This window comes from Chiloscyllium plagiosum, chromosome 19 (genome assembly GCF_004010195.1).
Source record: "Chiloscyllium plagiosum isolate BGI_BamShark_2017 chromosome 19, ASM401019v2, whole genome shotgun sequence".
In the NCBI taxonomy this organism is placed as follows: domain Eukaryota; kingdom Metazoa; phylum Chordata; class Chondrichthyes; order Orectolobiformes; family Hemiscylliidae; genus Chiloscyllium; species Chiloscyllium plagiosum.
Window position 1 is genome coordinate 43,989,588 of NC_057728.1, and position 25,485 is coordinate 44,015,072.

At 40.7% G+C, this 25,485-nt stretch overlaps 1 protein-coding gene and 1 long non-coding RNA gene across 6 annotated transcripts in view; one reads left to right on the plus strand and one right to left on the minus strand.

Annotated features, from left to right (window-relative positions):
- LOC122559737 overlaps positions 1-24,575 on the minus strand; it is a 25,976-nt gene extending 1,401 nt beyond the window's left edge. The window contains exons 1-3 of the long non-coding RNA XR_006314529.1: positions 24,034-24,575; positions 19,666-19,731; positions 15,381-15,510 (exon numbers count right to left, since the gene is read on the minus strand). This is a non-coding gene — a long non-coding RNA (uncharacterized LOC122559737). The remainder of the gene's footprint in view (positions 1-15,380; positions 15,511-19,665; positions 19,732-24,033) is intronic.
- The window catches only part of mettl25 (methyltransferase like 25), an 86,318-nt gene extending 61,058 nt beyond the window's left edge, over positions 1-25,260 (plus strand). For 2 of the 5 annotated variants that reach the window (XR_006314528.1, XM_043709684.1), the window contains 2 exons: positions 4,176-4,269; positions 20,063-21,950. Coding sequence is in view for 3 of the 5 variants with exons in the window: in XM_043709684.1 (XP_043565619.1) it covers positions 4,176-4,269; positions 20,063-20,122 (154 nt within the window). In the remaining 2 variants the exon portion in view is untranslated. The other 3 variants (XM_043709683.1, XR_006314527.1, XM_043709685.1) reach the window with 3 other exon arrangements.
- The last annotated feature ends 225 nt before the right edge of the window (positions 25,261-25,485 follow it).

Here is a 25,485-nt window from a genome sequence, read left to right on the forward strand (position 1 = left end):
GGTTGTTGAGGGGCGTGGACCTGACCAGGTAGTCACGGAGGGAACAGTCTTTGCGGAAAGGGGTGGGGAGGGAAATATATCTCTGGTGCTGGGGTCTGTTTGGAGGTGGCGGAAATGTCGGCGGATGATGCGGTTTATGCGAAGGTTGGTGGGGTGGAAAGTGAGGACCAGGAGGGTTCTGGCCTTGTTACAGTTGGACGAGTGAGGTTTGAGGGCGGAGGTGCAGAATATGGATTACGTTGGAGGGCATCTTCAACCACGTGGGAAGGGAAATTGCGGTCTCTACAGATGGAGGCCACCTGGTGTGTTCTGTGGTGGAACTGGTCCTCCTGGGAGCAGATTATACGGCGGAAGTAGAGGAATTGTGAATACGGGATGGCATTTTTGCAGGAGGTAGGGTGGGAAGATGCTGGAAACCAGAGTTTAGATTAGAATGGAGCTGGAAAAGCACAGCAGGTCAGGCAGCAGCCAAGGAGCAGGAAAATCGACATTTCAAGCAAAAGCCCTTCATCAGAATGCTGCCTGACCTGCTGTGCTTTTCCAGCACCTCTCTGATCTAAACTCTGGGAAGAGGTGTAATCCAGGTAGCTATGGGAGTCGGTGGGTTTGTAAAAAGTGTCAGTGTCAAGTCGGTCGTCATTAATGGAGATGGAGAGGTCCAGGAAGGGGAGGGAGGTCAGAGATGGTCCAGGTGAACTTAAGGTCGGGGCAGAATGCGTTGGTGAAGTTGATGAACTGCTCAACCTCCTCGTGGGAGCACGAGGTGGCGCCAATGCAGTCATCAATGTAGCAGAGGAAGAGGTGGGGAGTGGTGCCAATGTAAGTACGGAAGAATGACTGTTCTACATAGACGACAAAGAGACAGGCATAGCTGGGGCCCGTAAGGGTGCCCATGGATCTCCCACCCACAGCTTCCAAACTCGTAGTCCGGGAATCCCGCACCACTTGATTCTACCTCCTTCCCAAGATCCATAAGCCTGACCACCCTGGCCGACCCATTGTCTCAGCATGCACCTGCCCCACCGAACTCATCTCTACCTACCTCAATACTGTCCTATTCCCCCCCTAGTCCAGGAACTCCCCACATACGTTCAAGACACCACCCACGCCCTCCACCTCCTCCAAGACTTCCGTTTCCCCGGCCCCCAACAGCTCATGTTCACCATGGACATCCAATCCCTCTACACCTCCATTCACCATGACCAGGGCCTCCAAGCCCTCCATTTCTTCCTCTCCCGACGTCCCCAACACTACCCTTCCACTGACACTCTCATTCGTTTGGCTGAACTGGTCCTCATCTGTCACAATTTCTCCTTCGAATCCTCCCATTTCCTCCAGCCCGAAGGTGTAGCCTTGGGCACCCGTATGGGCCCCAGCTTTGCCTGTCTCTTTGTCGGCTACATAGAACAATCCATCTTCCATAGTTACACCGGCATCACTCTTCACCTCTTCCTCCGCTACATTGATACTGCATTGGCGCCACCTCATGCTTCCGCGAGGAGGTTGAGTAATTCATCAACTTCACCAACACATTCCACCCCGACCTTAAATGCACCTGGACTATTCCTGACACCTCCCTCCCCTTCCTGGACCTCTCCATCTGCATTAATGATGGCCAACTTGACACTGACATTTTTTACAAACCCACTGACTCCCACAGCTACCTGGATTACACCTCTTCCACCCTACTTCCTGCAAAAATGCCATCCTGTATTCCCAATTCCTCTGCCTTTGCCATTTCTGCTCCCAAGAGGACCAGTTCCACTACAGAACACACCAGATGGCCTCCTTCTTTAGAGCCCGCAATTTCCCTTCCCACGTAGTTGAAGATATCCTCCAACGCATCTCATTCACATCCCACACCTCCACCCTCAAACTCCACCCCTCCAACCGTAACAAGGACAGAACCCCCCTGGTCCTCACTTTCCACCCCACCAACCTTCGCGTAAACCGCATCATCTGCTGACATTTCTGTCACCTCCAAACAGACCCCAGCACCAGAGATATATTTCCCTCCCCACCCCTTTCCGCTTTCCGCAAAGACCGTTCCCTCCGTGACTACCTGGTCAGGTCCACACCCCCCCAACAAATCACCCTCCCATCCTGGCACCTGCCACCGCAGGAATTGCAAAACCTGCACCCACATCTCCTCCCTCACCTTCATCCAAGGCCCCAAAGGAGCCTTTCACATCCATCAAAGTTCCACCTGCACATCCACCAATGTCATTTATTGTATGCGTTGCTCCCGATGCGGTCTCCTCTACATTGTGGAGACTGGACGCCTCCTAGCAGAGTGTTTTAGGGAACATCTCCAGGACACCCGTGCCAACCAACTCCACTGCCCTGTGTCCCAACATTTCTACTCCCCCTCCCACTCTGCCGAGGACATGCAGGTTGTGTGCCTCCTCCACTGCTACTCCTTCACCACCCGACTCCTGGAGGAAGAACGCCTCATCTTCCGCCTCGGAACACTTCAACCCCAGGGCATCAATGTGGACTTCACCAGTTTTCTCATTTCATCTCCGACCCAGCTTACCTCAGTTCCAACCTTCCAGCTCAGTACTGTCCTCATGACCTGTCCTACCTGCTAATCTCCATTCCCACCTATCCACTCCACCCTCCCCTCTGACCTATCACCTCCATCCCCAACCCCATTCACCTATCGTACTCTTTGCTACCTTCTCCCCAGCCCCACCCCACTCCTATGTATCCCTTCACCCTGGAGGCTCCCTGCCTCCATTCCTGATGAAGGGCTTTTGCCCGAAACGTCGATTTTCCTGCTCCTCGGCTGCTGCCTGACTTGCTGTGCTTTTCCAGCTCCACTCTAATCTAAACTCCGGTTTCCAGTATCTGCAGTCCTCACGTTTGCCTATTTGCAGTTTGAGTCTTGTTTCTAATATTTTGACTTTTGGACAGAGATGTTCATTATTCTGGCCTTACATTCTGGAAAAATACTTTGTCTCTTTACTGTGACCCATGCCATTCCCTTTGCAGCATTTGTGGAGAGAAGAGCAGAGTTAATATTTTGAGTCCAGTGTGGCTCTTCTTCCATCTGTTCTGTAGAATAGAATATCTTCATTGTCTTCAGTTCTAAGTCATACTGGACTTGAAAAATTCTATGTCCACAGAGTCTGCCAGACCTGCCAAGTTTCTCTAGCACTTGTTTTTATTTGAGATTTCCAACATCTGCATTTCCATTCACTTTGTCTTTTGCTCCATGACAAGTTTGTCATTTAATATTGCCTGCCCAGACCATCCCTTTTGTTGTTACTTCCCTTTCCTCCTTTTGACAGCATATAACCAATATCATTTTCTTCCCTCCTTCAGCTATGAACAAACCATATTTAGCTCGAAATGTTGGTGGAAACTTGTTGAGCAATAGTGGCTGATGAGCTGGCATAAACCCACATTGCATCTTCCAGGGAAGACACATTGAATCTAATGCCATCAGGTATTAGCGAAATCTTGGGCAGACTTCCACCTGGAATAAAGAGTCCAGGGATGGAAATCCTGCCTAGTGAGAACTGGTGACCAATCAGAGGCCAGTAACTTTCTCACTTGGTCACGCCATGGAGGAATCTGCAGCTGCTGCTTAGAAGACCACTCACTATCATGGTGGCAAAATGGACAGAAAATCTGAGCCACTGACTTAAATGTAATGGTGCTGTAAAATTTACTGTAGTTCGGAAGTATTTCACCCAGAAGGACAATGCTTTGTCATATGCAAGTGTCAACAGTTATGAAAAGTATAATGCTTTTATGGGCATCAATGGGATCTTTCTCCATAGTCTGTAAGACTAAAATCTTTTTGTAAATATTCGATCTTTGAAAATAAATATTGAGTGAACAGCTGAACTGCATGCTAATTGAGAAAGATCTTTCACATCTTTATACAACAAAAGCAAAATATTGCAGCTGCTGGAAATCTAATTCTTTCACTTTTATGAAGAAACACTGAGATTGAATGTGAAAATATGGACTTGGTAAATCCAAGGAATTTCTATGTACAGTAATAGCATATTACCTATCTGTCTCATCTCTTGTTAAATAACACAAATTTATTTATCAAGGATTCCCTCTGTCAGAATAAGTGATTGCAATTAAACTGTTTATAGCTCTTTTAGTAGTAAATTTAACCAAAATGATTGTATCTTATGAAGTTTGGTATTTTACAGAAACAAAAATGTTGGCAAGATATATTCTAAGTCTTCATCCTTTGTGGATTACATCAGAAAATCAGTAGAAAAGCTGGGAATGGATAATTCAAAGGTTAGTTGTTTAATTTATTTCTTCAACTATTTCTTTGTTTCAGACCAGCACAGTGTAACAATTTTATCACATACAAAATAATGATAATATTGTCTTGCACTGTTTGCTGTCTGTTACAAAATGTTGCTCGAGTGTTTAAGTGGTCTGTTAGTCTTGCTTAAACTCAAGATTGAAGTAATAACTTGCACTGTATTTTTTTAAAACTGGTTGTTAATCTGTTTAAAATTAACTGGCCAACACTTGAATTGAAAAAGCATGCAGAGAAATTTGGTACAAGTGCAATAATACTGGAGTGGGAAGTGGGCTGGTTAGAATGAGTTGGAATCTGGACCTCTGCTGACACTGAATGATACAATTCTCTGCAGATGATTTTCCCTGCGTTCAGCTTAGTCACAGACACAGAACATCAGCACCAATCAGCAGACAAATGTAATCTAGTTTGAAGCTTGTGCCAATGTGAACCATTAAAATTTAACAGGCCACACATTCCTATGGCTTTTGTACATTTCTCATTGAAAAGAGAAGATAGTAAGAAAGATACATCTCAGAATCCAGCAACATATAAGGTAAACACAACTAATTTGCACCTTCTAGCAATTTCAGTAGGAAAATCTAATAAGTTTAAATGAACTTTAAATTGAGTAGCGAGAAATTATTAAAATATGACTGGTTACTTTGGCTATTCTCCAAATGCAGCGATCAATCAAATATTACCAATGAAAGATCAAGCTACATAATTAAATAACAAAACTTAGGTACCAGTTGTTTCCTTCAACTGAATTGTAGGGCATTTGGAAACAAAATACTTTTAATATATTGTACTCTTTTGATTGGCTACAACTGTGAATCTTCATAGAATGAATTTTTAAACTTATGTTGTAATGGAAATGATTGAATCAATCTTTTTCTTCTTCTTATTTACTTGCTTTTTGTTTTGAAACACTGGTTGTAATGTGCAACCAAGAGCAGAATTTTCTCAGTCCCAGAACAATTTGGGCTATAGTAAGATGATGTCCAGCAAGGCCCAACCTGATACCAGCAACTTCCTCCTCAATGTCAAGACCAGAAAGTCTCATTTTCCAACTAAATGTTGGGATGTTGGAATGAGATTCTCGCTAGTGAGTGGTGAGAGGTTTATTAACATAGACTGTTGCTCATTGTTACCTTTATTAGGACTTAATCCCACCTCATTAATCTCCAAGTCTTCTACCTGCTGGATAGAAAATGACACCAAGAATTCCCAACCTGAAAATCAGAATAGATATCTTCTGTCTGTTTGAACCTTTGAAAGTACACTTCTGCTTTTCATGCTGTTCTTTGGAACATAACTGCATCTTTAATTGCAACGCTGCTGTGAAGATAGGGTGGCATGGTGGTACAGTAATTAGCACTGCTGCCTAACTATGCCAGGGACTTGAATTCAATTCCAGCCTTGGGTCTGTGTGGTGTTCGCACGTTGTCCTCGTGACTGCGTAGGGTTCTGCCAGGTGCTCCGGTTTCCTCCCACAGTCCAAAGATGTGCGGGTTAGATGGATAGACCAGGATAAATTGTCCCATATTGTGCAGATTAGGTGAATTAGCCATGGTTAGTGCAGGGTGATGGGGATAGGGTGGGAATGTAGTCTGGGTGGGATGGTCTTTGGAGGGTTGGTGTAAATTTGATGGGCTGAATGGCCTCTGTCTGTACTGGGCTTCTATGATTCTATGTTTCAGTTCAGGATGGGACCAGGCAGCATCTCAGAGCTGCTCAATTGCTTTATTAGCACTCACTCACTTTGCACCTACCTGGATGCTCACAGCGTCTCTGCCTTGCCTTGTCTTTTTGTGTTTTGCCCTGTCATCCAGACCTTAAGAGCTTATAATATTTCTGTCTTGTTGTGTTGCTTAGCACTGATACCAAGCTTGGCAGCTTGTCATCCCTGTCAGCAAAATCATGAGTGACATAGATAGGGTGAATAGCAAAGTTCTTTTCCCTTGGGTGGGGCATTTCAAAACCAGGGACATTCTTTTTAAGGTAAGAAGAGGAAGATTTAAAAGGAACCTGAAGGGCAAGGTCTTCACATAGATAGTGGTTTGTGGTGTGGAATGAATTGCCTGAAGAAGTGGTAGATGCAGGTACAGTTGTAACATTTAAAAGATGTTTAGATTGGTACATGAATAGGAAAGGTTTAGAAGGATATGGTTCGAATGCAGACCAGTGGCACTGGTGTAGTTTGGAAAACTTGGTCAGCATGGATGAGTTGGACCGAAGGGTCTGTTTCTGTGCTATATGATTCTTACTCTAATTGGGCATGTTTCTATATGGCAGTGCCATGTCAGTCTCACATCTACAGCCTGTATCAATCGCATATATGGGAAATACATTGCATGGGCAAGAACCCAGTGGCCATATCTAGCACTCCAAACTGTACATGAGTTTATCGACACCCAGTTCAAATAGATGAGAGTTGGGTGCGGTGATCATTCATTGATTTAGAATTATTGATGTTCGACATGCAAGCACTTTGTTTCATTTCCAAGCGACAAAGACAATTTCCCTTTGATCTCTTTTCACTTTGGTGTTGGTGAATAAAAGTTACTATTTTGAAGTGATTGAAGACTTCTCTGTATGTGATGATGCCACATTGACCAATGTTAAGGTGCTGAGTTACATGGGCATTGGAGAAAGAGAAACATTGACTTAAGAAGATATTGATAAGACATGATATAGCTATGGACATGAGAACTTTGTGGTCCAGTGCTTAAACAGCAACAGATGTAGGAATGTGCGTTAAGTGCCAGCCATGCCACATATGTGATAAGCTTTGGTTAGTAATTGCTATCACACTGCATGCAAGGCGAAGGACAACTCTGGACTGCCAACAATTGACTGGGTGCAAAGCTGAGGGTTAGAGATGTCTCCAGTGCCAGGAATTGCAGGATATCCTGACAGTAATGAGTATTTCTGGGTACTGTGAGTGAGACAATTGGGCTAGTGTTGAACTAGCATGGTACCATTGGGATGTAGTTAATGAAGAGAACTTGAATTGCATCGAATTAGGTTTATTTTCACATGTACTCACACGGCACCATCCTAGGTACAAAGATACCTCGGTGCAGAATTTTCGGTACAGAGCAGAAAAATAAAGAAAGTGAAGTTTAAGAAGTTAAATAGTCCTTCTTACTAAAAATTGGAAAACAAAGAAACACAGCTAACAGTTTAACAGCACAATCCATAGGTGTCTGGCCATGCTGGGCTCGGACTCCTCACAAGGGGTCAACATCCTCCAATTTGGACTCGATCCTGCCCTTGCTCCCACTGCTGCCCTGGGCTGCCTGCTCTCGCAACCTAGCAGCCTGTTCCTGCTGCTGCTGCTGCCATAGGAAACCTATTCCATCTCCTGCTACCACCCCCACTGCCTGCTCCCACTCTCACTGCCAGGTGTCCTGGGCTGCCTGCTCCCACTCTCACCACACCCCGGCTGCCCCAGGCTCCCTACTCCCACTCTCGTCTCAGCAGTCCAAGGCTGCTTGCTCACAGCCTCAGTGAGAAACCATCCATGAAACTTCATAAAAATGTAACTCCGCCTATTTCTAGCAACATTCACCCCCAAATTATTTAAATTCAAACTTTCTTTTCTTACTGTTTTCCAAGAGAACTCCATTTTGTACTTTTAACATGGTGGAAAGAAAAGCTGATAGAAAAACAAATATCTAACTTCAAGTTGGCAAACCTATTCCAATATATTTCAAGATATAAATTCTTATTCATTATAAATGTAAGTACTGACAGTGTTGGGATGAATACCTGCTGGTGAATTTGTTTTTAACCACTTCATTGATAAAATCATAGTACACAATCAGGAGAAGCCAAACATGAAGTCAACCCTAATATTTGTTATACTCTTCAGCTGAAGTTTTATCAGCCCTCTGCTGTACTGATTTGCACATTTTTATTAGGGAGTTACTCACTGAGGTGCTGATCAGGAGGGTTGGTGGGTGTTCCACTCCTACTTATGACCAGCAGGAGTTAAAACATATAGGGTGGAATCTTTTCTATCTCTGAACGACTTGGGCATTGAAAAGAAAGTTTGGAAAATTGTCTGAAATGCGAAGTAATGAGATTCCCAATGTCAAGAGAAAGAAGTTCCCTTTTCTCAACAAGCATTGAATGGTGAGTGATGAGAGGTCTGTTTGCATTGCTTCATTAATATGCAGTTTCCCATTCTCCAAATCACAGTTTAGGAACTAAATAGTGACAGTTCCTAATATGATGTTCAGAGCAGTAATCTGGTGACTTCAGCTCATCATTTGCTCTTCTGGCCCTCTATCTTAGACACCAGACACCAACATGTCAGGATATGCTCTGTGGACATTGACACATGCACCCCCATCTAACAAGACATGTAGGTCACCATCAGCAAAGCAGGGTGCTGATTTCCCTCTGTCCAACACATATGATGCAATTGACAGGTCTTTTGCATGGCAATTATGGACTGCCAGTGCTTGTCAGATGTGTGGCTGGGCTTTTATGATGGAGTTGGTGTCAGTAATCCTGAAATGTCATGAATGTGGCCAATATTTGTCTGTTGTGAGTGGTGGAACATGGTGAGTGGAGCACCATCGGGGCATGGTGCAATGGTAATGAAGCAAATTTGGGAAGGTAGCATGAGAAACCCATGATGACTCTCAGAAATTCTTCATGAAATATGCTAAACATAACAGTGTCAATTTCCAGTGAAATTTAGCCTAGAATGACAGACAGTAGAAATTTTTGAAACTAAAGATTTTTAAGAAAATATATGATAACATTTGCAAAAGTAAAGAGATTAACATGCTGGATTATGATTAGAAGTTATTTTTAAGCCAAGTACTGTGATCCATTTATGTGGCAAACTTTTATTTTTAATATGCTTAAAATTAGCTATGCATATTGAATTAAGTGACTCTGATCAGAACAGTTCTTTGGTATGTTCACCATTCTGTGAAGTAAAGCAGATCAGTGATTTGTATTTGACTTTAGGCTCACTGAATGCTTGCTCCTTTCGTCTTCAAAGAGATTAAAAACATTTATGTGCTAAAGACACTATTTATTCGAAGGCACAGGAGCAGAAGTTGTGCAATGCAGTTTTCTATTTTATTAATTGATAGGGTAATTATTGAAAGTAATACTGTCAGATTGTCGTGAGAGTGATTGATGCTACTGAACTATGGTAGTGATGGTTCGATGTGTACCGGTAGCTGGTAGAATAATCATTAAATAGGAAATTCCCTTGGAAGTTTAAAAAAAAATTCAGACCAAGTTATATGCCTAGGATTTCTAAGTTGCACGCACTTTGCCCCAGATTTTCTGCTTTAAATTATGCACTGAGGGATTCGAGTTCCTGAATATGCCCAGTTTAAAGCTGAATGAGTCAATGGTGATACAAATTCATGTTGAAAAGCATTCAGAATTGTCAACTTCTAAGGCATTCTATATGAACTAATACATGGATTGTGTTGCAACTGTTTTCAACGGGAAAGAAAACAAAAAAGTTTTGCAAAAAGATTATACATATTATTGGAGATTTGTTAGAATATGCAGAGGTTTATCCAAAGTTATTTATTATAGAAAACAGTTTTGTTTTATAGGAGACTGTCCATTCAAAGCTAATTTGTAAGAAAGTAAGTCTTACAAATATTCACATTTTATGTTTTCTATTACTGTAGAACAGCTAAGAAGGTTAGACATTTGAGTCCTCAATTGCCACTAGCATGTCAAATGTTGTTGGTGTATTGTCCATAACGTTCTAATATATGCTAGGCGTGTGTGAGGACCTAGAATATCAATCCTCTAGTGATAAGCATCTCCTTTTGAATTTCATTTTGGTATAATTATTCCCTGATGTCGGTTATGCTGATCGAACTACATTTATCTTCAGTTGCCATGGGCTGATTTTGTGTTTCCCCACCAGTGAGTTTGAAGTTGGTGATTACAACTGGCGACTCATCTATACCCAATCTGTCTGAAATGTTACAGTAGGGCAGAGGAGATGTTAGAAACCTACCCAACCTCAGGAAAATTAATGGCCACTTAAGTGCCTCATATTGTTGATGCCAGTATTTTGGTCACATTATGTGGGAAACCTGGGTAGTAGAGGGGGCTGGATGGCAACAACCTTTGGATGCCACCTCTGCCCATTGGAAGCAGTTCCGTTAAAGGTCATCTCACTCCATTCTTAGGGGACTTGACAAAGCAGATACAGAAATCAATTCCCCTTGTGGGAGAGTCTAGGACCAGAGGGAGCAGAGACTATGATCTTAGAATAAGGAGTCACACATTTAAGGAAGAGTGAAGGCGGAATTTATTATCTTAGAGGGTAGTGAATCTGTGAAATTCTTTATGCAGAGGGCTATTGAGCTTGAATCATTAAATATACTCAAAGCAGACTCAGACAGATTTTTAATCAGTAAGGGAATTGAGAGTTATGTGAAAAGGTGGGAAAGTGGAATTGAGGATGATCAGATCAGCCATTATCTCATTGAATGATGGAGTAGACGTGATACCTGAATGGCCTAATTCTATTTCTACATCGTATGGTTATTACTTTTCCTAGCCTCTTGAATGTATCCTCCAGTCGCCCCATTTACATTGCCCTTTAACCCAGACTTGCATGTTATTCCTTGTTCCTTAGCATCAGGGACTGCTAGTAGTCTCAGCATTACTGGGACTATGGAGTTGCTGGTCAAAGGGATTGAATGGCAGCTTTCTGAGGCGGACTGGGGCAGAAATCTCTCCTTAAAGCAAGTAGCTCTGCTCTCAGCATTAAATTTCTACAGGGCAGCCAACAGGATCTTGGTCAGAGGGGATCCTCATCAATAAAGGATCTGGGAGATAGCACCTCTTAAAGTCTAACCCCATGAGAAAATGTGTGAGTAGCATCCTTTAATTGGTATAGTCCTTATGGTGTTAAGAAAGAAGTACTCTATTATTGACTGAACAACAATAAACAGCTGGTATTATAAAGTCAAGCTATAACAGAGCCAGACTTGGAGATGATTGTGAAGGTGATTGTTTTACTATGATCTTGTGAATATTGTATTTTTTGGTTTCAAGCTTTCGGAGACACTGTCAGAAAAAAAGTTTGACAAGTAGTTGCAGATCATTCCATGGATGCCCTCAAACTGTGCCGGTAGATGTTTGCACTCATTGTTCTCCATCCATTTGAGCTCCTGATCTCAGGGGACTCAGACTAGAAATATGCTGAAATAGAAACAGAAATTATTGGAAATACTCAGCAGGGCAGGCAGCATTTATGGAGAGAAAAAGAGAGTTAAGGGGCTGGATTTAATGGATCCCACTGATGTGAGCTAAATAGTGAGCATAATTTCAGGGAAGACCACATTTTCTTTTCCCATCAGCAGGAAATCAATGGTTAATTAATAATCAATGGGTGAATTGGACTGACGCAGGAAACCCATCCGTTAATTAATTTGGTTCACTAATATGTCACTTAAGGGTCATTATCCATGAACCTACCAAGATTTAGTGGTGGTTCAGGGATTCTCCTGAGTTTGTATAGATTCCCATGTCTCCTGAAGGCTGCTCAGCAAAAACATTTGGATTTTCCAGTGGCTTTCCTGGGTGGTCCCTCTTTCAAAGACACTTGCTGTCAGTCAAAAGACCCCAGGCCTCTGGTAGGCGCAACAGTGATGGCAGTCACTGTTCCCAGTGGGGCTGCTGGAAATTGGAAAGGAAAATTGGACTGGCAGCTCTTGTTAGTGAGTGGGAATAATGTTTATGTCACTGAGGTTCTCAATCCAGTCAGTGAAATGACAAATATTTAAATTAATTGAGCCTCCCTCACCAGTGTGTCAGGTTGATGACCCTTCTTCACATGCTACATGAACAGCTAAATATTTCTAGCAGTTTTTGTTTTTGTCCAAGATTTCCAGCATGTGCAGTGATTTGCTTCTACAGAAATGTGCTGAATTTATGCCAGTTTTGTTTCTGTGGACAGGAAGCAAAAATCTATTCAATCTGCTTTCAGGAATCTACTAAAGTCAGATTTAAGTTATCTTGAGCAGATAACTAACTCCCTTAAATTGGATTTGGAGTATATTGTGGCAAGTTGTGAAAAAGTAAAAATAAACATAAATTAATAAATATCCTTTCCCTCTTCCTATAAAAATTTGGAATGCTAACCTATTGAATTTGATTGTTTGTTTTTGACACTAAGTTGTTTCTAATTTTAAAATCAGATATTTTCACCTTCACTTAATTAGGAAACCAACAAGACGTTTTTTAAATTTTAGCAGACTCCTTAATAACTTAAATGTAAATCCACATTGAATTAATAGCTTTTTTTAAGAACTTTACTGTGGTATTGTAAATGAACAACTGAGTGTCCTGATGCTGAAGTTTTTATTTTTGTTTCAAACTATTACAATTAGCGAAGTACTTATCAATTATAATAGAAGAACTGGAGAAATCAATTGGTTCTCAACAAATAGATACTCATCTGGATTTATTTAAAGGAAAGAATTGGCACCTTCCTCTGTACCTCTCTTGTTACAGAATTTTAATGAAGCCAGCGGCAAAGGTTACCTACCGGATAAATTGCATCAAGCAATCTCTCTTCATTTTTTTTCAAAAGAATGACAATGTAAATTGGTTCACTTTTACCCACATGTTAGTCAACAGCAACAATTTACATTTGTATAGGGCCTCTATTACTGTAATACATTCTAAAGTGCTTTCTTCATGAATATTCTTAAACACAAAAAGACTTCTTTAACTTGATTATTGCAATCATTAATCAGTCTACTTTATTCTGAGCAGATGGCCTAACGATAAAAGTAGAATAAATGATAACCTCATTTTTATTGTCCAGAGAATCCATGATATTGGCATCTGTTGTTTTAGTTAAAGACACAAAAAATGGCAGGGTATCGGCTTTGGGTGCTGAAAATTGACTTCCTAAAGTTTGAGTTGGATTGAAACTATCAGAAAGACCTTCTTTAAGGTGTAGCAAAATTGCAGCGATGTGCAAGAAGACCTATCTTTGATTTTTTTTTTGTTTCCAACAAAGGATTGAGCTGCACAGACGTCTGTTAAAGCAGAATAAGGTATTATCATTCTCACCAGAATTTGGATATGACTAGGGGTTAAGAACAAAGAACATTAGGCCTTCCTATATGTTGACAAATTTCTTATTTATATCCTATAGTTATGGTTTTCTCAATTATATGATACAAAGAGCAGAATATTCCCTGGCACAGATAAATGTGAACATTGGTGTGAAAGTTGGGATAATCACGTGAAACAGACAGCAAGAAACTTCTTGACATTAGGAGTAAAAAGCCTAATTTTCCAACCCAGTGATGAGCAGTGAGATGAGATTCTCACTGGTGAGCAATGAAAGGCCTGTTTGCAAGCATTAATCGCACCTGGTTATTATGCAGTTCTCTCATTCTCACATTTGCTGGTTAGAAGCTAGATGGTGAAATTTCTTGATACAACAATCAAGAGTAGTTACCCAGCGATTCCAGATCAGTGCCCACACACAGTCCCTGCCCATGGGTGTTGGCACCCAATACATTACCAGCCTCACCATATCATCATGGCACATCTCTGATCCACTTGCAAGACAATTCCGAGCTTGCATGCTTCACTTTAGAACACGCTTGTAACTTTCAATTAAGTTCTGCTTTAAGAACATTTTGTGTGCAGGGACAAGCACTCATCTCATGATTTGGAACAACTTTCAAGGTCATTGCTTTCCCTTGTAGAGTTTGCTTGCTTAGTGATTCTGGATGCTCACAGCATCCTTGCCTTGCCTTACATTTTTGCACTTTACTCCTTAAACCAGAGCTTAAAGGCTCACGGTACTTCTGTTTTGCCTTACTGTTCAGCACAGGAACAAAGCTGGACAGCTTTTCATGGTTGTCAGCAGTCATCAGACAAGGGATGGGTTTATTGCTGCATAGCACATTGTTACATCAGCTCACATCTGCACCGTGTGCCAGCGGAGTACAAAGCAAGCAAACTCTATATGTATCAACCAAGTGGTTATTGTCTCAAAGTCTGTGGGAGTACTTCTTGGTCAAGTTTAGGCTGACAGCCTTTAGTCAGGTACTCAAGCTGAGTAAATCAAGAGCATCCTTTGATATCAGTTCAGGGGCTTGGCACAGTCGGTTGACTGCTTGGTTGGTGAACTCCATACCTCTACAGTCCAGGGAGTGAGCCAGATCAACCCTATGGCTCCAGTGCAAATGGTTTGGGGCATCATGTGCCCCTGTGGTGCACAGAGATCAGTCATTAGTCAGGGCTGTCCATCCAACTCAGTCAAGGGGGTGGGCCTCATTTAGTCCTGGGGTCTTATCCATTAACAAACAAAGGGGTGGGAGGGGTAGTTGTCAGGGCCCAATGCTGTGAAATGGATGCTGTGAAACTCAATTCTATGGATTGAGGCAGCATGCTGGGGTACAGAGGGTATAGCGATTACGAAGGGGAGAGATAATGGACCATGGCAGGGAGAGGGATAATCCGGAAGGTGGGGGCATCTGCAAGAACTGGCTGCAACAGTGGTGTATTGCCTGACTATATCTGGCTTGTTGACTGGATAGGCCTCAGGCTTGGGCTAAAATGGGCAGGTAAGTAGTTGACCGTTTGGTTGAGAACATGTGGAACTTTAAGCCGATGGGGTTGACTGGACTACTGAGAAGAGAGTATCTACATTTTGGGGTTCACTAACTTAAAAGACTGAACGTGAAACTCACTGCTTGAAGTGTAACTGCAGTCTCCTTCCATTATAATACTAATAGCAAGTGTGCAATTGAGCTAAAAATGGAAGACAACACATCAGGAATTGACAGACTAACTGTTTGCTTCTGAGAGTTAGGTTTCATTTTCGAGCAATGTGAGGCCACTCAAAATAGCATTGCACAAGCATCCATACAATTCAGGTGAAAGACACCTGTAGGCACTGCATACTATGTGAACATGAACCTGCTGTGTGGACTACATCTCCTGGCTCCAAACACTCCTTACTACTTTAATCATTACTAATCAAACCCATGAATTCCTATGACACACAAGCAATGTATTGCAAGAAAGATCCCCCCCAATTGACAAAGTAGTCAGCACTTACCAAGTTCCCGTATGATATAGGAGTTGTGCACTTCAAACCTTGGACTATAATAGCTGTGTAGCACACAAGGTGGCTAAAATCTGCAATGTTGTAGTTGCTGCTAGAAAGACATTCACTCGGGCAGCTGATGCTGGAAAGTAAACATTTATAATATGAGAACATATTTACAGTAATGCATCATCCATGCCACCTATGTGCTCTTAGATGTTTTAGTCTTTCTTTGTCTCCCACTATGTCTCAGTGCAGTCCAGGCTCCGTAGGCTAGAGTGGAGGGAGCCTGAAGTTTTGATTAGATGATCCCTGGGCCTGGGCTGTTGTAGCTAGAGGGTCCAGACTTGCTGAATGTGTGTGTGACTTCCAGGTGCACCCTTCTTGGCTTGAATTCCCACAGAGCTGAGGGCAGCAGACAGGTTGGAAGTGAAAGGGCTGGCCCCCTTAGGAGTGTCATGAGAGCAAACTTTTGAGGCCTGTATGGGGTTCCTTCTCCAGCTGGGTGCATACTGACACCACATTGGTCCTCGTGCAGAAGAAGAACCTGGTCTGAAGTCAAGGTCCTTGATCTCTCTGTCGCTTTGCTGCTCATGCCGAGCCCCAATGCCTAAAGCGAAGGAGTGCATCTCCATGCCTGTACCCTGCAGGCACTGAATGTGCTGGACTTAGCTCTCCATGGCAGCCTCTAACCTGTCCATGAGGTAGGGGAAAGAGAACAGACCTCCTCTGAGGTGCCCTGTTTACCTGTCCCTCCAGCTCCCTGTCTGCAAAACATAACATGCAATTTGCCTTTGTCTGGTCGCGTCATGCGCAATTCACATGGACTGTGCAGGGCAGATCCAGATTGATTCCTATAGTGTTGATGAGCTTAGTTACTTAAATCTAATCCACATATTCTATTCAATTAAGTCTGATGTCACTCCATGGGAAAGACTGAAACAACATTTAAAAACCAGTGTTCTAAATGTAGTGACATTTTTATTTGCTCCGGTTCTTCAAGTTATTTTTTTTCAAAACCTATATAATTTGCTGAAAAAAAATCTGTTTATTGTTTAATATGCACTGTGGGACATAATTAAGCTAAGAATTAAGCATGGTAAGGTTACAACCAAACAGAACAAAAGGACCCAGGCCTCTTATTACAAATGTTGGTAATTATAGTTATTTTTATACCTTGTCTTCCAAGCACCAGTAAAGAATCTGATCATTTATAGAATAGTTGTAGCTCAACTTCTTGCACTGTGCAACTTGATAAATCAGCAAGTACACTTTAGGAAGTAATGCAATCAATACATAATATAGAAAATTGCAAATTAATAAGATGAATTGTTCATCTCACGCAAAATAATTTGAAGTGGAATTCTAATGAAGACTCAGCAGATTCCAAATGTGAATTCTGCTTTCTCTCCAAAGATGCTGCCGGACCTGCTGAGTTTTACCAGTAATTTCTCTTTGTTTTAGATCTCTGGCATCTGCAGTTCTTTGTTTTATGAAATGGAGAGAATTGTACAAAATGACCTGGAGGCCTGTCTATATCTAGCGACTTGTGGAAGGACAATGAGATGCTAATTATCAGTAATGTATATTCCTGTACAGCACTTAAAGTTTTCAATTTAGTTTGTATCCATCATTTATGGAAGTTGTTCCTCATGTTCTAAAAGATCAGGCTCTCTTGCGTTTGATTGGCCAAAATAGTCATTATCTATTTGTTAACTACATATATTTGCTGAAATGTAGACAAGGAAGAAACATTACCCAACACAAAAGAACACACTCCATTTGGAAAAATAAATAACTGATCAAGTTACTCAAATGTTTTCAAAGTGGTCAGACAGGAAACAGCAACTGCCACATTTTGTCAAACTTGCATACATAACCATGCTGTTTCTTCAGCCAACTGATTATATATGGTTGGCAATAAAGGTTATAATGTAAAAACAATCAGTCATTACCCATCATTAAACATGCCCATAAAATGGCTGCTGTTCTGTTGTAAATTTATCCAAAAGATGTACTTTAAGGGCTTGACCGCCCTTGAGCTTGTCTGCAAGTAATCCTATATCTCAAGTCTTCCTTACTCCAGATTACATTTGGGGGAGGAGATGGCCTAATGGTATAATCACTAGACTATTAATCTAGAAACTCAGCTGATGTTGTGGGGACCTAGGTTTGAATCTAGTCTCGGTGAGGTTTGAATTCAATGCGGAGAAAATAAAATCCTGGAAATAAGAATCTACTGATGACCATGAAATCATTGCCAATTGTCAGGAAAAACCCATCTGGTTCACTAATGTCCTTCAGGGAAGGAAATCTCTCATCCTTACCTGGCCTGGCCTACATGTGACTCTAGAACCACAACAATGTGGTTGGCTCCCAACTGCCTTCTGAAATTACCTTGCAAGCCATTTAGTTCAAGGGCAACTAGGGATAGACAATAAATGATGGCCAATTAGTGATCCCCATGTCCCATGAGCAAATTTTTAAAAAAATACCCCTAATTCTTCCCGTCCTTGCCTTCCCATGTGCCGGTGCTTCCTCTTGGCCACAATGTCAACCTCAGCGCTGCTTAGTATAAACCTCACTTCCACCTACACATCTTTTCACCTTTCTAACTGCCTTCTCTTTTTAATCCAGATACTTTTCTCTAAATGTGGTATATATCTATTGCCTTGTGATGCACACCACACTTTTAAGAATGGCAAGCAACATATTGTAAGTGCATCAACAGTGCATATAAGAAAAGGCCAGAGACAGGGAATTATCCAGTGAGTAACTGGATAATTCTCCTGAGGTTTGTCACCATCAATAAAACACAAGTCAAGTGTATAATGACAGGTTCCCCACTTACCTAGATGAGTGCAACTCCAGCAACACTCAAGAACTTCGGCATAATGCAAGACAAAGCAGCCTGCTCTATCAGAACCCCATTGTTAACTTTAAACATTCATTCACTGTACAACCAATGCACCATGACAGCAGTGCATACAATCAACAGGATGAACAGCAAAATCTTCCAAACCTCCAACCTCTACTTTATAGAATGTCAAAGTGAGCAGATACATGGGAACAACATCATCTGTAAGTTTGTCTCCAAGCCACACACTCTTCACTTCAACCTATGTTGCTGCTGTTTCAATATTGCTGGGTCAACAACTTGGAACTCCATTTCAAACAACAATGTGGATGTACCTACAGCAGATGAACTACAGCAGTTCAAGAAGGTGTCTCACCGTTGCCTTCTTAAGCGAATTTAAGGTTGGACATCAATTTTTATCCTTTCCACTACTAGCAATATTCATATGTCTGGAATGAATAAAAAAAGCTAAAAAACATGAGTGGTGTGCTGTCATTGAGAATGGAGATAAAAAAAGGGAGGAAAAGAAACTTCAAAGAACAAGTAGAAATGCAAAACATTGCGAAAAGCAGTCAGATATAATAAGTTGGAACTTATACCACTGTTATGTAGATTTTTGGCTGAAAATTTACATTTTACCATGTTTGGGTGCATTGATATGCATGTGATAAACTCAGGTTTTTGTGATTTTTAACTGAAAACATTGTCAGCCCAAGTCCTTTGAGGCTCACACCCTGTTCTATCAGTAATATGATAATGGCTGATCATCCAACTCAGTACCCTGTTCCTGATTTCTCTCCTTACCCTTTGATACATTTATCCTTAGGAACTATATCTAGCTTCTTGAAAGCATTCAATGTATTGACCTCAACCGCTTCCTGTGACAGAGAATTTCACAGGCTCTAGGTGAAGAAATATTTGTCCTCATCTCCATCCTAAATGTCCTAACCCATATGTTTAGCATGTGGCCACTGGTTCTGGACTCCCTGGTCATTGGGAATGTTGTTCCTACATTTACTCTGAATCTATATCTGTTGGAATTTTATAGGTTTCTATGAGATCCTGCCTCATTCTTCTAAACTATCATGAATAGTGTCCTAACCAGTCCAGTTTATCTTCATTATTACTGATGAAAAGCTTATGCTCAAAATGTCGATTCTCCTGCTCCTTGGATGCTGCCTCATTGTACGCTTGCTACCCTGTCCTTCTCGGTTGTACACGTTGCAGATTTGGAAGATGCTGTCCAAGGACCCTTGCTCAGTTGTTGCAGTGCACCATGAATTGGTAGAGGAGAGAGTAACAGTCAAAAGTGTTGGATGGGGTGCTGGATGGTATTGAGCTTCTTGAGTGTCATTTCAGAGAGTATTTCAGCAGACCCCTGACTTATGCCTTGGAGACTATGGATGGGCTTTGAACTGGGTGATAAAGTGAATTACTTACTGCAGAATTACTGACCATCTCTTGTAATGGCAGTGTTTATGTTGCAGGTCCAGTTAAGTTTCTGGTCTAGAATAGTAGAAAAATAAAGAAATAGGTTATGGTTTACATTAAAGTCAACAGATATGCAATAGCCGTCATTTTTAGTTGTTTCATCAATTGCTGTCCCTCCACCATCATTTCAGAGGTAGGGATATTCATTGTGCAATCATCAATGTTCAGCATCATTTACGACTCCCCAGATATTTAAATTCCTTATTAAATAAAGGAATATGGTAAAAGCTCAACAGTCTTTGATGAATCCTCTGCTTATCTCGCTCTCTGGGAGGTCTTAGCTGTTTGTTCTTGAAGCAGATACTGTTGCTGTTGCTGAGACTGCCACTTTTCCATTCTCCCCCAGTGTCTTGGGAACATGCTCTCGCAGGATCAACTCACATGCCAAGCTGAGACACCACCATGAGCCACCAAGAGACTGACCGATATACTGCTGGGAGCCACCGAGAGACCAGGCCCAGGACCTGTCACGAGCTACCTAGAGATCAGGCTGAGACCCCCCACAACCTGCTAGTAGACCAAGCCAAGACCTGCCATGAACCACAAAGAGATCAGGCTGAGAACAGGCCGAAACCTGCCACAAGCTGCTGAGAGACCAGGCTGAGAGATGCCAAAAGACCAGGCTGAGACCTGCCGTGAACTGCTGAGAGAGCAGGCCGGGACCTGCCACGAACCACAAAGAGATCAGGCTGAGAGACTAGGCTGAGACCTGTCATGAGCTGCCGAGAGATCAGGCTGAGGGCCACCATGTCATCAAGAGACCAGACCTGGGACCCACCTTAAGCCTTTGGGAGACCAGGCTGAGACACGCCACAAACTGCTGAGAAACCAGGATGGGTTCCGCCAGGAGCTGACGAGAGACCAGACCTGGGACCTACCATGAGCTGCCGAGACACCAGGTCCTAGACCTGTCACAAGCCATCGAGAGACTGGGCTGAGAGCCATCTTGCTGCCGAGCCACCGGGAGACCGGGCCCGGACCCATCGACAGATGAAAGGGGGGTAAAACAGAAAGGAACAGAAGGAGTGGAGGAGCTCCAATTGGAACATCCTATTGATTGCAAATACCTATCCTGAGGAATTTCTGCAGTGATGTCCTGTGACATGTCCGTTGAGCAGTCAAGGCCCAGTCTGGGACTTTGCTGAACAGCTGCATTCCTCAAAATCAAAATCATTTGACCATACCTCCTTGATGTAGCCTTGTACTACAATTAGAATGTGAAATGCTGCCAATTTGGCAACTTTGCTGAAGTTATATTGCCACTTTTGCAAAGTGGCTTTGAAATCAATTAGTAGTATGACCTGATTTTGAAAGATAATCCAAGAAAATTTCAATATTCTTTTTTAGCAGAATCATCCTTAAAAGTAGTTGTTTTTTTCCAGCTTCCTGATGTTTGTCACTGTTCTCCCCAGGCTATTCAAGTACACACTGAAACAGCTCTCCATAAATTACTTGAGAAAAGAATGATGTTTTGCTGCCTTGCAAAACAAACCAATTATTTTGATTTGATAGGACTGTACAAAAACTTGTGGAGACTAATCTAAGTTATTTACTATTTCTGTTTTCCACATCTTGTCTTTCATGGAGTTTTTCCATATAATGATTTTATATTATGTTTGTCTTCTACAAAATGCTTGTAAAATTATATGGTTTGAACTGTTTTGAATTTGCCGAACATTCGCTAATTGGCAATAATTAAACTTAAAATTTATGATGGGGTAATTTTATAGTAATAAGATGTTCCAAAAGATTATTTATTAACTAGAAGTATTAGAGAACTGCTGCCAGTGATACTTTAAAGTGGTGTTTTGTATGTGTGTTTTTTGATTTTATGTTATGAAATAATCCCATTTAAGTGAATCTTAGTGAAACAATATGATTAAAGTGATAAGGGACTGTCTAGATTTTTCCATACTCAGTCAGTAGCTGAAGACTTTTCACAAATCTAGTGTCCCAAAATGTAAGCAGACCGTGTTTTGTTGTGTCTTACTTGACTAAGAGCTGGCAAAATAGAAAGGAACGCATGTCTGCATAAAACGTACTTGACCTCGACCAAATCAAATAACTTAGTTTTGGCTAAAAGCTTGTTACTTATGTCTTATTATCTGTATGGGGTACACTAACTACATACTGTAACAATTGTATTCTGACAGGTATGTTTATGATATTAGTTGGAACAATGCCAGTTGATCACATGGTTATAATTCGACTTAGATATGTGCCTTTTTTTTCCTTTTTTCAGATGTCAGACAGTTTAATCCAAGGCTATTATGACAGATACATGCCCCGAATGAAAGAGTTGGAAGCATTTAACCTGGTAAGCTTTGGGGAATAAACATAAAAGAATTTGCACATGAGAAGCAAGAGAAGTATGCCGATTTTTTTTCCAGGATCACTGCCCTAAACACTGTTGGTCTGACAGTGCAGTCAAAACAAAAGTTTGTTGCGATAGCAATAGTTTTCTAACATTATAAAGATCTGCATCAAGCAAAATTCATTCAATAAGAAGAATCCCATTTAAGCACAGTCAAGAGCAGACCAGGAGAGGATTTTTAGTATCTTCTGACTAATAGAGTTTAGTATCCTTTGACAAGAATTTCAGCTGTCCATTCAAAGGAAACACTGGCCTTTATTTGTAGGCTATAATAGTGTCCACTGGTTTCTGGCTTGGGACAAGTGGTTGCTCTCTTTGTGGTCATAAGACAAAGGAATTTGGATCCACTCAAGGGTGGCACAAATTTGTAATTTGTTCTAAAATGTTCATCCCATTTTCAGATACCACAGGGACTGAGGAAAAGAGGAAAGAACATATTGGTATTCTAGTGCTGAGGGGTACCAGTGTAAAATTGCATAGTGCTGACAAGGTGCCAAAAGTGGCAAAATTAAGAGAGCATTTCATCCCCCAGCACTGACATGATACATTAACCAGAACCAAAAAGATCAACAAAAACAGGTTTTTGTTTAATTATAGGCAGGTGCAGAAATCAATAATTGAGCTAAGTTTCCAATTACTATGACAATTAATGCTGCACTGATATCTTGGTCAACTTGCTGCCCAGAAACATACTCACTCTAAGACTTAAGGCAAACACTTGTCAGTATAATATTGCTGGGTGTACTTGTAGTTAAAAAAAAATTCATTTCAGTACAAATTATTTTAGATTTCTAGCAATATAGTCTGACTTAATTTAATTCAGTACTGTAAGTTAATAGGAATTCTTTAGCTAAAAATGGAGTTAAGTCAATATTGTGATGAGAAATGTGGGTAGCAAAATTTGGCTATTACATCAAGGGGAGATGGTAGCATAGTTGTATGTCATAGGATTAGTCATTGAGAGGCCCAGGCTAATACCGTGGCAACATGGCTTCAAAACCTACATGGCAACTGGTGAAATTTAAATTCAGTTAATAAATCTGGAATAGCAAAGGTAGTCTCGGTAGTAATGACTATGAAACTATCATTGATTGTAAAATCCACCAGGTTCACTGATGTCCTTTACAGAATGAATCTGCCTCACCGAGCTGAGCCTACAATGTATTGTGGCTGACTCCTAGCAACCCACAAAGTTCAAGGGCAATTAGCAATGCACAACAAATTAAGGTCTTGCCAGTAATGCCCATATTCCATAAAAAAGTTTTTACAATTAAGCAATTAAAAATTACATTTACATTTAACCCTGAAGTTTACAGTCACAGTGAACAAGCCATAAATTCCTCCGGAACTTCTAATGCCCAATTCCTGCCGTTGGGAGCTCTGACCCAGTGGAGTTTGATGAACAGGGTAGCAAACTTTATTACATTCCTGTTTTTCTATCTGAAAATAGTCCGAATAAGAAATATTGATATTCAGATGCTCTTGATAGTGAGAAGGGAGCACATTAACAGCTATGCTACAGTGACTCTATACACATGTATTTGAAATTTTGTTGGCAGTCAGTCTGAGGAGTCCAACAAAGAGCATACTGTGTCTGTGGGTAAGACATATTGTGTCTTGTGCATTCCAAGGTTGTGTTAATTGGAGCAAGGAAAAGGAGGAGGTCATTTTACTCATATAATGTGTTGGCATATTTATGTATAGCATACTTAATTAACTTCTACTAAGGCCTGCTTGATGCTAAACTTGGAACTATCTTGGAACTTCAGAATATTATATTGACATAAGAATCCATACCATATGAGCAAAAGTCGTGAACCTCTGTAAAAAATACTTTCTATTAAATACAATTAGCGACAGCTGTTTAAATAGATTAATAATTAAAACTGTTGACTGCATTATTCAACTTGGATAGCTGATGAACATAGTTATGAAACACTTACATCGACAATTGGAACTATTGTATGCATCTTTCTTTCAGCTGAAAGTAGCCTTATCCCCTTGTATAGAGGGTTTGATTCTCTTGGACCGGCTTTGCTACCTCAAAGAACAGGTACCTCTATCTCTCACTGGGTGGTGTATGTGGGGTACTTCATTCTGCCAAAGATTTCATGCCTATGATGAAATTATGGAGATTTTCAGAAAATGCTTTATTTCTTTAAATTGATCTGTGTAGTTTTGCAATCTTTAAAACGTATGGCTAACAGATGTTCTATATATTTGCTATAGTTACATTTGTTTATCTCACTTAATCAAAAAAGTGGCATTTAAAATACAACTATAAGACAGAAGACAATATGCAGTCCAACTGACAGATATATTTTACAATGGTTGGGTTAAAAATAGAATAAAATGGTGAAATTACAGTACCTTGATTGCTGTGAATTACCTGTATTAGTTACAATAAATTATCTACACATGGTAACTACTGTAATTACAATATGATTTTATCATTATACACATGAGTACAAATGCAGGGACACATATGTATTCAATGTGAAATGACGTGTTTTGTTGAAGCTTTATTTTAATGAACCATCTGAAATGTTTCTTAAACTTATGTCTTTTGCAGGAAAATGTAGCATGGTCAGCATTAGTACAGCTGTTTGATCCCCTGAAGTCCCCAAGATGTTATGCGGTAATTGGCGTGAAGAAGTAGCACTGCTCCAAGTTCACATACAATATTTTTGATACAAGTTTGATTTCAAGATTTTTACTTGATCCATTCCTGTACAAACTAACTTTGTGATTTTAGGGGGTGTAAAGTTTCCAGTTTTATGTTACATTTTTAAACAGTTGAATACAAATTTTGCACACATAAGTTGTTGAATAAATGAAAAATTTGAGAGAAAAAGTTATTATTGTAAATTGCATTTTCTGACCAGACTTGTTCAAGTGAAAGAGTTAAAATCTTTTTAAAAAGGAACATTCAATTTTTCATGATATGAAAAGTAAGGATTTTAATTTTGAAACCACCAGCTTATAAGGGCCTCTTGTTGTTTTTCATAATCAAAAATTAATTCACATCTACTTGCATGCACATTTTTGTTTCATAACTTAACTTACGTTGAATAAGTGTTAAGTGAAGGTCCAATTTAACCTAGTTATCTAGACAACTAGAATGCAATTTAAAGTAATGCCAACAGCGCAAAGTTCAAATCCCATTCCAGCTAAGGTAGACTTTATCTCATCGACTCTCCTTATCCTATGTAGTTTGGACTAAAGTACATTGCGCTCAAGCTTGTCTGATATGAAATTTGAATGTATAATGATTGTTTTTTACAGAGGATAATTTCTATAGGATTTTTAATTAACCTTGTCTGAGTGCACAATACTATATCTAAAATAAATTTATCTTTAGTTGATTACAAAACCTGATGTTTCAGGGAATTGTC